The 16,541-nt window shown below is 41.6% G+C and overlaps 1 protein-coding gene across 2 annotated transcripts in view; it reads right to left on the minus strand.

The window, feature by feature from the left end:
• The window catches only part of bcar1 (BCAR1 scaffold protein, Cas family member), a 250,499-nt gene that overhangs the window by 81,105 nt on the left and 152,853 nt on the right, over positions 1-16,541 (minus strand). For both annotated transcript variants that reach the window (XM_043707042.2, XM_043707041.2), the window contains exon 2: positions 3,766-4,566. In XM_043707042.2, the coding sequence (XP_043562977.2) occupies positions 3,766-4,566 (801 nt within the window). The remainder of the gene's footprint in view (positions 1-3,765; positions 4,567-16,541) is intronic.

Here is a 16,541-nt window from a genome sequence, read left to right on the forward strand (position 1 = left end):
CATCTGTTTGTGACACATCATTAAATGAACCATATTACCAATTATTTCCCATTAAGGCCGAGTGCCAGTCATCAGCTGGTTACTGACTGTGACCCTTCTGGTTCTGGTTAGATTTCACACTCGCCTTACTGCAGAATCAAAAGACACTTTCTAACTTGTCAAAAATATAAAGATGAGCTGCAATCCAAGTCCGATTTCTGCTCACTTTAACAAAGCTGTACTTGGCACTTTCTCTCCATTACCTCTGCTAGCTGCAAGTAAAAGACTATTAACTGACTTTAACCCAATTCTACAGCCTTACCCTAAACAGTTATTTTTACATCCTCCCTGCACAATTCCTCAAACATGGAGTTGTGTACCCAGAAAGACATGATTTACACACAAAAATATGACTGTATGACACAAGATCATTCTCAGGGGGGCCTCTTTTACAGTTCAAACAATTAAAAATTATGATTAACCTCAACATGTTTCCATTTAAATTTCTATTTCTGGTTTGATTTCTAAGGGACAATGAGATCATAAAGGACAGCTGGCTGGTTTACAGTTATTGGAGTCCAATAGTGAGGGGGAGATAAATTCATTTCAATAGAGGTAGTCATTAACCAAGCATGCTTCATCAGTTCTGTTATGGCAACGGTGTGTGCTTGCTCCTGTGCCACCCAATAACTACCTCGGGAAGTCCTCCAAGCTCTTCTATTCCACACGTTTTCCAACCCCCCCCCTCCCCCAACCACCCATCCATACACACACCCCTCCCCCAATGCTATGGAAACTCATGAATTTAGCCATACAAGAACATTTTAAGAATACGGGAGGGTCATGAGGTCCAATTTAGTCCCATACTTTTCAGTTCCTTCTCCAATTGTCGCCTGAACTCATTTACATTGCCCATTTCAGTGGCTTTTCATAATGTATTCGACATCTCCAGCTCCCTTTGGCTTTCCCTCACCAAAGTGTCAGCTTTGTTTCAGTGGTAGCACTCTTGTCTGATTCAATAGGTCATGGTTTGAGTCCCTCTCCAGACACATGAGCAAATAGCCTACACTTTCAAAGGCAGCACTATTCACATGGGATTTTATACAGTGACCTTCCTGTCACTAGAAACAGCTTCTCCCGGTTTACTCTACCGAATTCCTCACCATTGTGAAGACCTATTAAACTTCCTTGGACAAGTAATTCACTATGAAAACTAAACTCGTTGTTTCAATATTTATTGATAACAAATTGAATATGTAGTTACATTACATACGGCAACAAAAGCAGAAATAACTTGACCTATCCTGAGCTTAAAAAGTAACAAGTTCCCTCTGGCTTTGCAGATATATGTAAAAGATTTTAAGGCACTAACTGAAGAAAAGCAAGTTCTTCCGGTGTCAATAAAGTGTGGAGCTGGAACAAGTACAGCAGGTCAAGTAGCATTAGAGGAGAAGGGGGGGGGGGTCAACGTTTCAGCTTAGAACCTTTCATTATGGTTCACTTTATCAACTGACTTTCCAGCATCTGCAGTCCTCACTATCTCCAAGTTTTTCCACTATGACAACTAATACTTAGGTAAATAATGCTTTGCTTTGTCTCTCATGAATAAAGCATTGCAAAGGTTTATCTTAAGTGGATGATTATGATGGAAATAAAGCAGCCATTCTTTGCACAGTGCAATCCCATAAAAAGCAATGAGATAGTTTTGGTGGTGTTAGCTGATTAAGGAATGTTTGCCAGGGTGGTAACAGAATTCCTTGCTTTAACTCGAGGAAAACACCTCTCCCCTTTGATCAAAGTATTTGGTTAATGCACAACTTGCTGCCTCAAGAGAACAGAGCTACCAATTGAATCGTGTGTTATGGCATACACCTAGAATTCCTTTATTTAACATGTAATCTGTGGTACCTCACAATCTCATACTTCACAGAAACTCTGGATCAGTTTATTCAACCCTTTCATAATTTTAGAGGTCACCTCAAAAATACCTTTCTTCTCCTCCCCCCAAAGAAAAGAAACAAGTCTTTCCTTTCTCACTTTAACTCCTGTTATACAGGAACCACATTCACACCTTTCTGCATCATCTCAAAAACTGCAGAAGCCTGTTCATGATTAAACAGCTCAAACTGCACACAATATGGATGAAGAGGAACATTGTGTCCAACCCGCTGATCAGAAGGAGCATGTCCAGATTGGATGTTTGTTTTAATTCCACTCAATTTTCTGCTCCAATGTCCTCAACGAAACTGGCTACATGTTAAATTCAAATTGACCAAACATTTTAATTACCTCATATCCCACTCCAGATCTGTGCTGGCAGGTTTATAAACAAAATAACTGATGTAAAGAAAAATAAAACTGAAGAATGTTAACTATGTTTTTTTGTTACGTACTGTTGCTTTACATGGATGACTAGTTATACTGGGGCTGTCTTTAACATGTTCCAGAATTAACGAAACCACTTTAAGAACCCCTATAAAAGTTGCTGTCATTGTACTTGCAGGTGGTAACTTCAATGTGGAAGCAGCCAATGCAATGGAATAATCAAATTCAATAACTATTTGTTGGCTTATCAACTAACTTGGAAAGAAGGTAGCATCGCACATAGTGTGTCTGAAGCAGAAATGCTTTCAATTTAATGGGTTAGAGCTTTCCTTCGCCTTGGAGTAGACATTGTTCATAAAAGGAAACTGTAACATTAAAGTGTTATAGCTGAATTTACTTTGACATTGCTTGCAATGTTTGCGCCCCCAGGTAGGCTGAAGAAGCTCAGCTTATTGTTCCTGTTAAATTTCCAGGCAGGCCAACTCCCATTTTGGCACAAGTGAAAAGAAAGACTGGGACAACTCTGTACAGGGTTTGAGGAATGTAATTTGTAATCTGAATATTGTGTATTTCTCACTGTACTTTTTAAAACTTAGGCGTTCAAGCCATCCACTATGACTTTGGACAGTGTTATTGTGATAATCATAGATAAGTCATACAGTCATAGAGACGCACAGTACAGAAACAGACCCTTCGGTCCGACTCGTCCATGCTGACCAGATATCCCAACCCAATCTAGTCCCATTCACCAGCACCCAGCCCATACCCCTCTAAACCCTTCCTATGCATATACCCATCCAGATACCTTTTAAATATTATAACTGTACCAGCTTCCACCATCTCCTCTGGCAGCTCATTCCATACACGCACCACCCTCTGATTTATAAAGGACCTAAGGGGCAACTTTTTCAATCTTTCCCCTCTCACCCTAATCCTAAACCCTCTAGTTTTGGACTCCCTCAACCCAGGGAACAGTCATTGCCTATTTATCCTATCCACGCCTCTCATGATTTTATAAACCTCGGTAAGGTCACCCCTCAGCCTCAGACACTCCAGGGAAAACAGCCCCAGTCTATTCAGCTTCCCACTATAGCTCAAACCCTCCAACCCTGGCAACATCCTTTCAAATCTTTTCTGTAGTCATTCTGAATGTTCCTACATACCTTCCCTACCTATCCAATATTGGAATATTTTCAGTTTTACTATTAAAACCTTCAATATGGGTAAAGTTCCCTTCATATAGATCCTTAATTAATTGAATGAATAAAATCGGGAGCTGAAGTCTTTTAAGCGCCGTAACTATTAGCCTATGACCCACAGTATCAAACGCCTTGGCTAAGTCTATAACTGATGAATGGGAACTGCCTTCCCGTTTCCCCACAATTATTAACGGTGGACAATTTGTAGATGCAGTACTATCTTTTTCTGAAGGTGTGCTCACAGTTCATGTACTTCTCTTACCTTTCCCATTGGTTTTGTTCCTTCCCAATTTGTCTTTTCCAGGGAAGGAGGTATCTGGTAGATGTCCTGTGACTGATTCATGGATGGAGGTACTTGGTAGATGTCCTGTGACTGATTCATGGATGGAGGTACTTGGTAGATGTCCTGGGCTGGATTCATGGATGGAGGTATTTGGTAGATATCTTGCACAGACCCAGTAGATGGGGGCACCTGATAGATATCCTGAGGTGGACTCTTTGATGGTACCTGGTAGACATCCTGGGATTGGTTCATAGATGGAGGCACCTGGTAAATCTCCTGTGTTGGGTTCATGGACTGGGTCAACTGGCCTTGAGATGTTGTCTTTTGATACAATGTCTGTTGCTGCAATTTTGTTGGAGTGACTGGGCACTTGTTAGACTGGTTTTGTAGTGCAGGAGGAACCTGATACAAATTTTGTTGTACTTTGTTTGATGAGGGCATCATATAGACATTGTCTCCCTGTTGGTAAGCAGGGTGCATAGCTGTATACTGTGAAGACTGGGATGGCATTTGGTATACATTCTGTTGCTGGTAAGGCTGTGGTGATTGTGGGGCCTGTTGTGCTTGGCTGGAGGTTGGCTGTTTTTTCTCATACATTCCCACCAGGATCTTTAGGCGGTTGCCAGGCACGATACCTTGTCGCCCATGTAGTGAACAGAGCCACCATCCTTCTAAACCTCCGGTGTTACGTTCCAAAACCGTCATGATATCCCCTTTGCGAAATGTGAGTTCATCTGGTGATTCAGCCACATTGTCGTACAAGGCTTTTGCCAGCACATTCTGTAATAAATAAAAAAAGCTTCTTTAGGTGTGCCTCATATTTCTAAATCTGGACAGAAGGAATGCAGTGAAATATGTCTTGATCTGATATTGCCAAGAATTACTTTGCACAAAATATTTTTCAAGTGAAAGTTTTCTCTAGACTAGATTTCAAATGAAGTACTTATATGAATAAATTTACAAAATACTTGGTTTGATACGTTAGCTTATTAACCTCCAATATGCTCAGAAAGGTGGATGATTTTATCTTTCAATATTAATCGAGATATCATGAGCACATTACCTAGAATCACATTTATCACTTCACTGCAAATGGCAAAAAACCTTATCCCAATGTTTGGTTAAGTTCTACTTCCTGCTTTATTATATGCTAATATTTAAACAGTTAACATTAGAGCTCTGAAAATGCTCGGGTCATTTACATTTTTAAAAAACACTACAGGTTGTAAGTAAACAATATGTGTGACTAAAATTATTACAAGGTGACTTCATAGAGTGAACAATGTTACTCCCCAATGTCCATAACAGGCTGGTAAACAATTACTGGGCGCCTCCTAGCAGAGTGCTTTAGGGAACATCTCCGAGACACCCGCACCAATCAACCACACCGCCCCATGGCCCAACATCTCAACTCCCCCTCCCACTCTACCGAGGACATGGAGGTCCTGGGCCTCCTTCACTACTGCTCCCTCACCACCAGACGCCTGGAGGAAGAACGCCTCATCTTCCGCCTCGGAACACTTCAACCCCAGAGCATCAATGTGGACTTCAACAGCTTCCTCATTTCCCCTTCCCCCACCTCATCCTAGTTTCAAACTTCCAGCCCGCACTGTCCCCTTGACCTGTCCGGACTTGTCCAACCTGCCTAGCTCCTTTTCCACCTATCCACTCCACCCTCTCCTCCCTGACCTATCACCTTCATCTCCTCCCCCACTCACCTATTGTACTCTATGCTACTTTCTCCCCACCCCCACCCTGCTCTAGCTTATCTCTCCACGCTTCAGGATCTCTGCTTTTATTCCTGATGAAGGGCTTTTGCCCGAAACGTCGATTTTGCTGCTCGTCGGATGCTGCCTGAATTGCTGTGCTCTTCCAGCACCACTGATCCAGAATCTGGTTTCCAGCATCTGCAGTCATTGTTTTTACCCAATTAAATAATTAGCCAACATAGACACTGGAAGAGTGTCTAAATAATAAAAAAAGTTCTGCTGTATGCTCAAAGACTATAATATGCCAAAATTTTCCATCTGGGACACAGCATCTGTCAGAAAGAATTACATCCATGGATTGCAAATGATACCGAGCTGGACAAGACTGATCCCAAATGTAAAACTATTATAAAAGAAAGCAGTGAAGGAAAATTTAAAATATTAAATAGAATGAAACAGATTGCTGGAATAACAACTTGTATTTATATAATGACATTATCTTGGGAAAGAGAAAGCACCTGAAGGTATTTAAAGCCATTATTTCAAATGAATTAAGGAAGTGGGATCAAAGGGCAAAAATGGAAATTACTGAGAAGTATTTATTTTAACTTGCAGGAAGAACAAAGAAATAAATGTTGGAACAATTCCCCAGAGTTACAGAGGATGTAATGCATTACAAAGCAAATGTCCTTCTCTGAACACTTATTTATGTAAAGGTACATAATCCTAATTCCAGAGAGATAGCATTCTGTTCTGAAGAAACTCATATTGGACTTGAAAGGTGAACTCTGTTTCTATCTCCATGGATGCTTCCAGACTTGCTAAGATTCTCCTGGATTTTCTGTTTATATTTCAAAATTCAAACATCCACAGTATGTGGCTTTTATTTTAGATAACACTGGGGATTATCTATCTTGGTTTACCAGCAGTTCCAATTTTGGGACACTAGTGATGGACACTTTGCAGAGTCTCTTACACATCTGGCCTGCCTGATATAAAAGAGGATTTGTGAGCAGGGACATGCCTGAGAGACAAACTAATCTAAAACTTTGAAAAAATAAGGAGTACCCAACTGTTATCATTTTGCTTCCTGTACCAAACATTCATCTTCTACCTTCAGTGTAAGCCAGCTGTCAATGTCTAATGATAAAATTCTTGAAATACAGCATGCAGCAGTACTCACTGATTTATAACTTTAACTCCAAACTTTCCTAATCTCATTTATCTATTAATACGACAAGGTTTCCTATGAACACTAATCAATCTCAGTTTTGTCACAACGCTTTTCCTTTTATTGACCATCCATCTTCCAATTCAGAGGATACCAATTGACAGGAAATGTTCAGGTCTGTCGAGGGCAATCTAATATCCTTCTATCTGAAATCAGCCCTTTGGCCCTAAAGGACTGATGATAAATATGTTTTTCCACACACATAACATTTTTAAAATTTGAGGATTGAATGAATAGAGGCAGCAATAAGAACTCGGACCTTGTTACAAAAAACACACTTTTCATGTTCTGATAAATCAATGAGAGATTCTAATGCAATGGCCCTTTAGGAATGATTTAACCTAATAATCAGTAAAACTCTACATAGTTGCTTTATCATTTGAGAGTTGTTCACAAAAAACAGGCTGAGAGTGTGGATCTGACAAGTGAGGATCAAAATACATGCAAATCAAAGTTGATAGGATGGAAGGTTAGATCTAGGATAACAACCAGACTTTGTGCACTGAAGAGAAAATGACAAATCCTGAGGCCCGAGAGAGAGAGAGAGAGTGAGTGAGAGAGAGAGAGATATCAGCCTTCATGTTGCAGTATTGGTGTATTCTTCAAATATCATGCAGGAACTACAGCTCATGTGTACAAATGCTTTGGAGTCCAGAGTGCCTCGATGCTTACCACATGCCCCCCAACCAAACTAACACAGTTTCGGTGAACACCACTCATGGTGAGTTGGGAACAACATTGGATAAAGCTCCCAAAACTCAAGTTTTAAAACATAATTATTTCAAACCTCTGGAAACCACAAGATACGACACCTGCATTCTATTTATAACTGTTTTGTTGTCCAATGATTAGCACAAAACAAAATGTAAATATTTAAAGCATATTTAACAGGTTACAACTTTACTGAGTCAAATGGGCAGGGAGATTCAGGAAGATGATTTTGCAAGATATGTTTTCAATATAATCTAGCCCTCAATGGGGGAGGGGGAAGTCATGTTGCAATGTATTAGTAACAAAAGCAGGATCACAGTCACATCAAATTCAGTGTGTGAAACACAGGCCCTTAAGTTAATGTCTTGCTTAAAATAGAAGACTGATTAATTTCAAATGGTTAACATATGTGGCTCTAAAATGACAGCAGGAATCCAACATGAACATGTTACGGTTCCGATTAGGGAGGCTTGTGTAGTCTTATCTCAGATCTATCATCAAGTTAAGACCATACCAACTTCTAAATTTCTGGCCCTGCTACAAAAATCTCCTGTAGTAAGGAGTAATTTTTCAGTGGAAACTGTCTTGCACTGAGGAGTAAGGGTTCCACTTATCGCAATAACTCTCAGATAATGAAAAGCTGACATGGAGCGGTCATTCAAATATAAAAGTTCTGATAATGTTGTAAATTAGAAGGTCAAACTGGGAGTTGGTTGTGAGTGGGAGCAGAATACTAGGAGTGAATTATTGTCATGCAACTCACCTAAGGCATTAGTTATTCTTTCCATACCATGGTGTGAGATCTGACAAAAACACACTTTATTTTTGGCATTTCTTCCTGTGGATATTTTGTGAGCAGTACCTGCTGGCCTATGGGATATAGGGTCTGGTATGAAGCTAAACCTCAGGCATAGGCTAACAGAAAATAAAGAACTGCCCTAATCAAATGAAAGGATGCCACAGAAAATAGATTGGTAACGCTTACACTTATATCACGCTCCTCACAAACAAGAAGGTTTTCTTGAAATATTTCTTGCAAATAAGTACTCAAGAGAAGAGCACTGATGCGGGATATTTCCCTACTTTAAGAAGGTGCTACATTAGCAACAGCAGCAGTAACTTGTAGTAATGAGGGAGCTATTTGGGTTATGAAAGCCACTATGTAGGTCGGTTTTTTGCTTCTTTCTTTCAATACCAATGAGATGAAAGGCCTGTTAATCTCTTTCTTCGCAGTGGCATTGAATGCAAGATCCATCTCAGCAACAATACAGGGAAACTTTGTGCTTTTCTTCCCAGTGTCACATGATACTTGACATCACTCGAAGCCCACCAATCAGACAAATGGATCCTTGTACAGCGCAATAATGTACCATAGCATTATCCTAATTTACAATCATAGGCTCAAATTCATAGCACTCTTACTGCTGGAGCAAGAGTGTAACAAGGGAACCAAGCTGACAATGACTTTGAGTCTTCTCATGGCGAAATCCAGAAGTGTGGTGTGATTTTATAACCAGGTTGTACATACTAGGAATGTGCACTGTCTGAAGACGATCTGCATCGAAGGCACTGCCATTAACCTCAAATGGTTTAGCGGTGGAAAATAAAAGCTTATGTATAATTTGCTACCTCTATGAAAATGAGTGGACCTCAAACAAGGATTGTAAATTCAGGATTGCAATACCTCACACAAAAGAAACATGCTTGCTGATCGCAGTTCTTGACATCAATGTAAGAAAAGGCTGCGGATGTATGTGAAAACACAAACCATCAGCTAGCACTCTTGGACAAGCGAGAAAATATGGTCAATTAGACAAAGATTGACATACTAGCTGTCCACATTCTATAAAAGAAGAAAATAGCCGGTAAAGGTAAGGGCTAGTACAATTCTAGGACTTCACAAGTACTTCAGTCTACCTCAGTTTCCAAACCAGTCTTTCGTTTAGTACAGCAGCTTCTCATCCAGATGGAATCTGTGTTCTTCTATACATGGGTTCAAGTCTGGCTTTGTGCTAAACAAAAGCAAAAATGACTTCCTGCTATAATTATCTGCTACTCGGTCCACCCACATGGGTGGTGGAGACACTGAGTAAACCGTTGACCTAAAAAAAACTTCCATGCCACTCCTGCTGGATTTGGCAGCAAGCAGTGTTAACCTTCCCCCAGAAACAGGAAGTGCCGACAGCATGACTCACAGGTCTTAGTGCATCAAACAGCTAGAAACCCTCCGGCTTACCATTTGCTTATTACTGACATCAGTTTTAAATACGGAGAAAAGCAAATTCAATCTTCTGGCATTTCCTCCCATATGTATTTTTCCATATTCTAGATGCAGATATTTTTTCACTAACTAGAAAACAATGTTTCATTTATTTTCCAATTTTTTGACAATTCTACTCAGACCCCAGCCAGCATAACTTCCTCTATTACAAAGACCATCTATTTCTACTTCTGTAACATGTACCGCCTGTAACTCTACATGCTGAAAACCCTTATCCCGGGTGGCAGCCACATCTCCATTTAATTATATAATGTCGTTATTCAAGGGATTATTTAAAAGGGACCCGTTAAATTTAAGGGATTTCTAAGAAAAAGTGGAAGATCATCAGAACTCATTCACTTTTAAAGAGCTGAGTTATGAGTTTTCCCACATAAATAAAAACTTGCGCACCTATAATATTCCATCATTATAACTCAAGACACAAACCTTTACACAACATCCATGATCCAAGTCATGATGTGGCACAATTGCAAATATTTAATAAATTACATGGAGTCTTAACCAATATTCACCCCTCAATCAACAGGAAGACCTGACTGGCCACCAACTTCGTGCATTTTTGTAGGATCTTGCTGATACAGAATTAGCGATTACATTTTCCTACATTACAATTAGTGAACATTTTATTGGATGTAAAGGACTATGTAGCATCCCAAGGATGTTAAAAAAAACATATTGTCACATCTCACTGGGATAGGGCACTGGAATTGGATTGCCACTAACTTTGGGTGACAATTCAGGGAATAAAAAATTTTTTATGAAAGTTTACAAAAGTTCACTAATACACCCACCTGCTTGGACTCAGACTAACTGCAAAGTCAGACCAGGTTTCTATAATTGAACAAAACCGACTATTTACTATAAATAAACAGAATCTAACTACAATAAATAACTAATGACAGTCGACTGATAACATTACTGAATAAATCTCTAACCACTTTATCAAACTTCAAGTTCAGACAGACCGAAACAACACAGACCCTTTGGTCTAATTAGTCCAGATATCCTAATCTAATTCAGTCCCATTTGCTAGAACTTGGCCCATATTCCTCCAAACCCTTCCTTTTCATATACCCATCCAGATGCCTTTTAAATGCTGCAATTGTACCAGTCTCCAATACATCCTCTGGCAGCTCATTCCATACACACACCACCCTCTGCGTGAAAAAGTTGCCCCTTAGGTCCCTTTTATCTCTTTCCTCTCTCACCTATGCCCTCTAGTTCTGGACTCCCCTCACCCCAGGGAAAGGACCTTGTCTATTTCTCCTGTCCATGCCCCTCATGATTGGAGGGGGACAAAGAAATAATGAAGGTAGTTCAGTGGCCCCAGTCTGCAGGTTTCACCGAGATCATCCTTTCACTTGCCAGAATGTGTCATTCTTCAGTCTCTCTTCTCCATGAACTTTCACTACTTTGCAGGAGGCACAGAACGACTGGTTCACAAATCAAAAAGTCTCTGACTACTGGTTAAAAGCAACTGATCAGAAAAAATATCTGGCTTTCCTTAGGGTTCAGGTGTTTTCTACTGCAAGGAGACAAACCACCTCCCATTCTGGAGATCCAAGGCTTGTTAACAGTATCACTTAAATCGACAAGCTGTTCAGTTACACAGTAGTCAACTATATCATTGTTGGCAGGCTGATATCTTGTCATTGATAACTAGGCTCTGCTCCACAACAACAGAATCTCACTCTGTGTCCAGCTCCTAATGCCAACCTATATGCAAGGCAGCAGTGTGTAAGCACCACTTATAATGAGCTTTGGTGACTCGCTTTCAGAAAGTGCAGGAAGTCCTTCCAAAATCTTTGGCTTCTAAAATTTCCATTCCACTATCAAAAATACATAAAAAGATGATTTAGTTCTTGCACGATACAGAGGAACTTCAATTATTCGGTATTCAATTATCCAAATATCGAATTATCTGGCAAGATTGCAAAGTCCCAATGCTCGGCTAAACTATGTTATCCGGCATTTGATTAACCGAACAAAATACTCCCCGCCTGTGTTCTTCGGATAATCAAGGTTCCTGTGTAAATGGCAGTATTTCATTTCTCTCTGTCCATGACTCTCTCATCAAGTTCAATAATAGAGGTCACTGTGTCAACATAACGCGACCAGTCTTCAAAAGGTTGCATTACTAACATGAGTCCATATGCACATAGAGGTTTTCTGCAGGTCTGAAACCAATGATATCATGGATATAGCAGCGAATGCAATGACGCCTGATCTTTGGCCTGACAGCAAGTTGAAAGGGACTATACTATGTTTGCTTGTGAAGTTTGCTGACTGGTGCAGGCCTGCATTTATCAGAGATGGCCTACGCTAGCCAGGAAGTTGCCACGACAACAATACAGCAAACAACTACAGCGCTGGCATCTCCCAAACCTTAGGAAAATGGAGTATTTGATGGTAAGGGCACACCCTGCTTTTTGTAAATTGCAAGATAGGGATGCTGTTCCCGGTCAGTTCAGTGGTGAAGGAAAGTATCTGGTCCAAGACTGAGCTACAAAGATCAGGAAGGCCATTAGTTCAATCCCTGGCCAGTCCCTCAGTTAGCTGAGCCTTTGTAAGTGGACAGCAGAGTTCATGGTGTTTATCATCTTCAATTGTTCCCCTGTCCAATTTGCTCTTTACTGATTCTTGCTGGAAATGCAAGGGTCATTTTCTTCCATGTTCTGAGAGTTAACCTTGGCATACCTCAATATACAGGAGATACCATTCTCCTCCCTGCAGACCAATTGCTTGAACAAGGATACTCCTAGCACAGGGAGAAAGTGAGGACTGCAGATGCTGGAGATCAGAGTCGGGAGTGTGGTGCTGGAACAGCACAGCAGGTCAGGCAGCATCCGAGGAGCAGAAGAATCGACATTTCGGGCATAAGCCCTTCATCAGGAATCTCCAAGCACAGAATGAAACCACGATCATCTAAACACTTGCTTCCTCCCAACACTCCCCCACCCCGAGAGAAACCACACAAACTGCAGAGGACCCAAGAACCCCCTACAGACAGAACACAACAGAGATGTATCTAGGACCCATGCACAGCAAAGAGGAAAATCTATCCTTGTTATCTTCTAACATCTCCAATGCACATGGCCAGACTCAGGAACATAAGCCCATAGTTCAGTTGCCTAGAAACACACAGTATCTGGGCTCACAAGCTGAAGACGCGAAGCATTAGATAAAATATTGTGGGCTGGATTTTACATGGAGGGTGCAGCCCATACCCTTTGCCTGCCATTTTGAAAGGATGGGGGCAAACCTGCCTCTGCTTGGTCAGCCTGGGTTATTCAATGGCCTTTGGGCTGTTAACAAGCACAGAGCACATACTTGCAACTGTTTGTGGCCTCGCTCCAGATCAGCTTCCACCTGGAAAGATTCCGAGAGCCATCAGCCAATCAGAGGAGCTCTCCAGTTGCAGCGGTGTCACCGGGAGGGGTGCCCAATTCTGGCACTGCCAGCAATCCCCAACACCAGGGAGCTACAAAGCCAGATTCCAGCAAGGTGAGTGGTCCTGGCAAAATCCCCAACCTGGCAAGCCTCTGCGAGGTGGGTGGCAAAGAAGTGTGTTTGAGTGGGCACCAGACAAGGCTGAGGGAACTCTGTGGGCACAGGAAATACCTTTTTGGGGCAGGTGTGCTGTATCAGGCACAGGGTGCCAGAATGGGGAGGAGGGGGCAGGAACCACCACCCTCCCCAACATCTACCTGGTAATCAGTCCACTACTTCAAAGTGTCTCAATGGGCAAATGGATGGCCAGGCTGGTACCCTGCACTTGGCTCACTGATGATAAAATATTAACTGCAGGGTAAACAACTGACTCAGTGCCACCAACACCCCTCAAATTTAAGATCCTCTTCCCCCACTGAGAGGGAGCTAGAGACATAAAAAGTGTCCCCATTCTAATCCCTTTGGTAGATTAGAAGTGAGCATTCACAAAAAGAAAAACTTTCTCCTGTTTCCCCTCCCAGGGAGATACCTATGCACACTTGCAAGTAGTGAGATTTGGGAAATCCAGATTCAGCAAGCCATCCTTTCACAAACAGCAAACATTACACTAGTCTGCAACCTCCTCACCAAAGCCCAGGATAGGATTTCCTCCAGCTCAACACTGCAAAGACAAAATCCACTGGTAGCTCATGGCACCAACTCCATCCAAACAGACACCACCATTCCCTTCCCCAGCCAGTGGCTCCAGCCTAAACCAAGGCCAGACTGTTTGTGGCCTTGATCCAGATTTGTGACGCAGCCCTTCCCACTGAGTTCGCCTTCTTCCTTCCGCTTATCATTTAGCAACACCCCATCTACTGAAACGCTCAATCCAACTGCTGTAATCACCTGCCCACTTCACATTTACCAACCTTGAGGTTCAAGTGAGAATCTGCATCAAAAGGCTGTTTGACTGTGCAAGCTATCACAACTTTTCTTGAGCCTGGCGTCCCCCGATCTTCACCGATTATCCATCCATCAGTAGCAGGAAGGTGGTCTGGGTATTCATTGTCCTCTTCCCCGCCTAGGGATTCCATTCTGCCATCCCAGTCATTTGTATGACTGAGGCTGACTTAGCACAGAGCAGGCTGATGGACAAAATCAGTTTCCCCAACAACCAACATTGATCTGAGAGGGTGAGGATGTTAAAGAGTATCTATCTGACAGGATTTTTTTTCCAAAAAAGTAAAAAAAAAATGCTGATAGGTCCTCTGAATGAAAGATTGACCCTTTTCTGTCTGGGGCATCAGCTAATGCATGCACCATGGCCTGACTCCAGCTTTGTTCAAACTCACATTGCTCTCTTGTCACGCAAAATTAATACCATCCAGCCAGAGCTGAAATCTTCTCCAAAATCAGCAGGTGAACAGAGTTAATGACACTGTTACTGGTGACACCTTGCTATTACTGAATTATTGCACAAATAGTCCGTTTGATTTGCTTACCCTACAGCATGTTTCCTATGATTGTTATTGTAATACTAGCAGTGTTTACCAGATCATAACAGTCTCTTCCATTTTTTTTGCATTCAAACGATTGGAATGTCTGAACACTGTGTAATTGTATAGTCTGCCCTAACTCACTTTCCCAAACCTCTGCTGAGCTTTGCTTTAAGTGTCATCAGGAGCCACTCATTAAGTGAGATCATATCTCATTTGGCTCACTGATATCACAAAAGGAGTTACATAAAATATTACAATTCTCTTTCTCTCTCAAAAATAAAACACTTAACCCTGGCAGTTCTCGCTGGGTGAAGTTCCACAGAACTGCTTTTCACAACTTGGTATAGTTTAGTGTGAAGAAATTCTATGTCAACTTTACTGATGCCAAAAGTAACTGTAGTGTGAACCAAAAACTAGGATGCGAGATATCAACTGGACACAAAACTGGCTTAATGGTAAGTGATGGAAGATAGTTTATTGGACTGGAGGCCAGTGACAAGTGGTGTTCCATAGGGGTCAGTACTGAGTCCATTTTTGTTTTGTCATTTATATTAATTATTTGGATATGAATATAGGAGGCATGGTGAGTAAGTTTGCAGATGACACCAAAATTGGAGGCATAGTGAACAGTGAGGAAGGTTATCCAAGATTATAAAGGAGATCCTGATTGATTGAGACAATGAGCTAAGGAGTGGGAGATAGAGTTTAATTTGGAGAAATGTGAGGTATTGCTTTTTGGTTACACAAAAAAGGATAATATCCGCCCCCAAGCCTTTCCTATTCAAGTACTTATCCAAATGTCTTTTAAATGTTGTAACTGTACTTGCATCCTCCACTTTGTCTGGCAGTTCGTCCCACCCACAGACCACTCGGTGTAAGAAAGTTACCCCTCATATCCTTTTAAAATCTTTCTCCTCTCATCTTAAAAATATACCCCCCAATTTTGAACTCCCCACCAGAGGGAAAAGACCTTTGTTATTCACTTTATCTACGTCCCTCATGATTTTATAAACATCAACCGCCAATGCTCCAGTGAAAAATGTCTCAGCCTATTTTTCCAACTCAAGCCCTCCTTTCCCAGCAATATCCTGGTAAATCTTTTCTGAACCCTCTCCAATTTAATAATATCCTATAACAAAGTGTCCAGAACTGCACGCAATACTCCAGACAAGACTACACCAATATCCTCCAACCTCAACAGGGTGCCCCAACTCTTATACTCAATTAATTGTCTGTGCAATGAAGGTAAACGTGCTAAATGTCTTAACCACCCTGTTCACCCATAATGAAAATTTCAAAGCATTATGTACCTGAACCACTAGGTCTCCCTGTTCTACATTACCCAGAAGGGTCTATTTCCATGTTGTATGACTCAATGACTCTCACCCTCTTTGTCTCCACAATATTAAGTTGATTACAGTCATGCAGGGCATAAGAATGGGAAGAGCAAATACAGGTAGGTTTCATGCTCCTAATCATTTGCCCAGGAGCAACTTATTTGGAGGCCAACATCAGCAGAATGCGGTGCATCCCCACAGCCAAATAACCTTCCAACCCTCACTGGACAAGAGGCATTTGGACGGGTATATGAATAGGAAGGGTTTGGAGGGATATGGGCCGGGTGCTGGCAGGTGGGACTAGATTGGGTTGGGGTAGCTGGTCGGCGTGAACGGGTTGGACTGAAGGGTCTGTTTCCATGCTGTACATCTCTATAACTATGACTAATAAGTAGCAGCAACCTGGCCTAGGGCTTGAGCCAAGGATGAACTGAAGTCAGCGCTGAGGTGGCCAATGTTAACACAGTTGGAAGTTGATGATCTTAGTGAAGATTCTATATAGGGTCAGGCACTCAGTCAAGGGTCGAGTAGGATCTGGTTCAGCCTAGAGCAGTG

The sequence above is a fragment of the Chiloscyllium plagiosum genome, unplaced genomic scaffold, assembly GCF_037043375.1.
Source record: "Chiloscyllium plagiosum isolate Xiang-an unplaced genomic scaffold, Cpla_swu_hap1 HiC_scaffold_17, whole genome shotgun sequence".
In the NCBI taxonomy this organism is placed as follows: Eukaryota; Metazoa; Chordata; class Chondrichthyes; order Orectolobiformes; family Hemiscylliidae; genus Chiloscyllium; species Chiloscyllium plagiosum.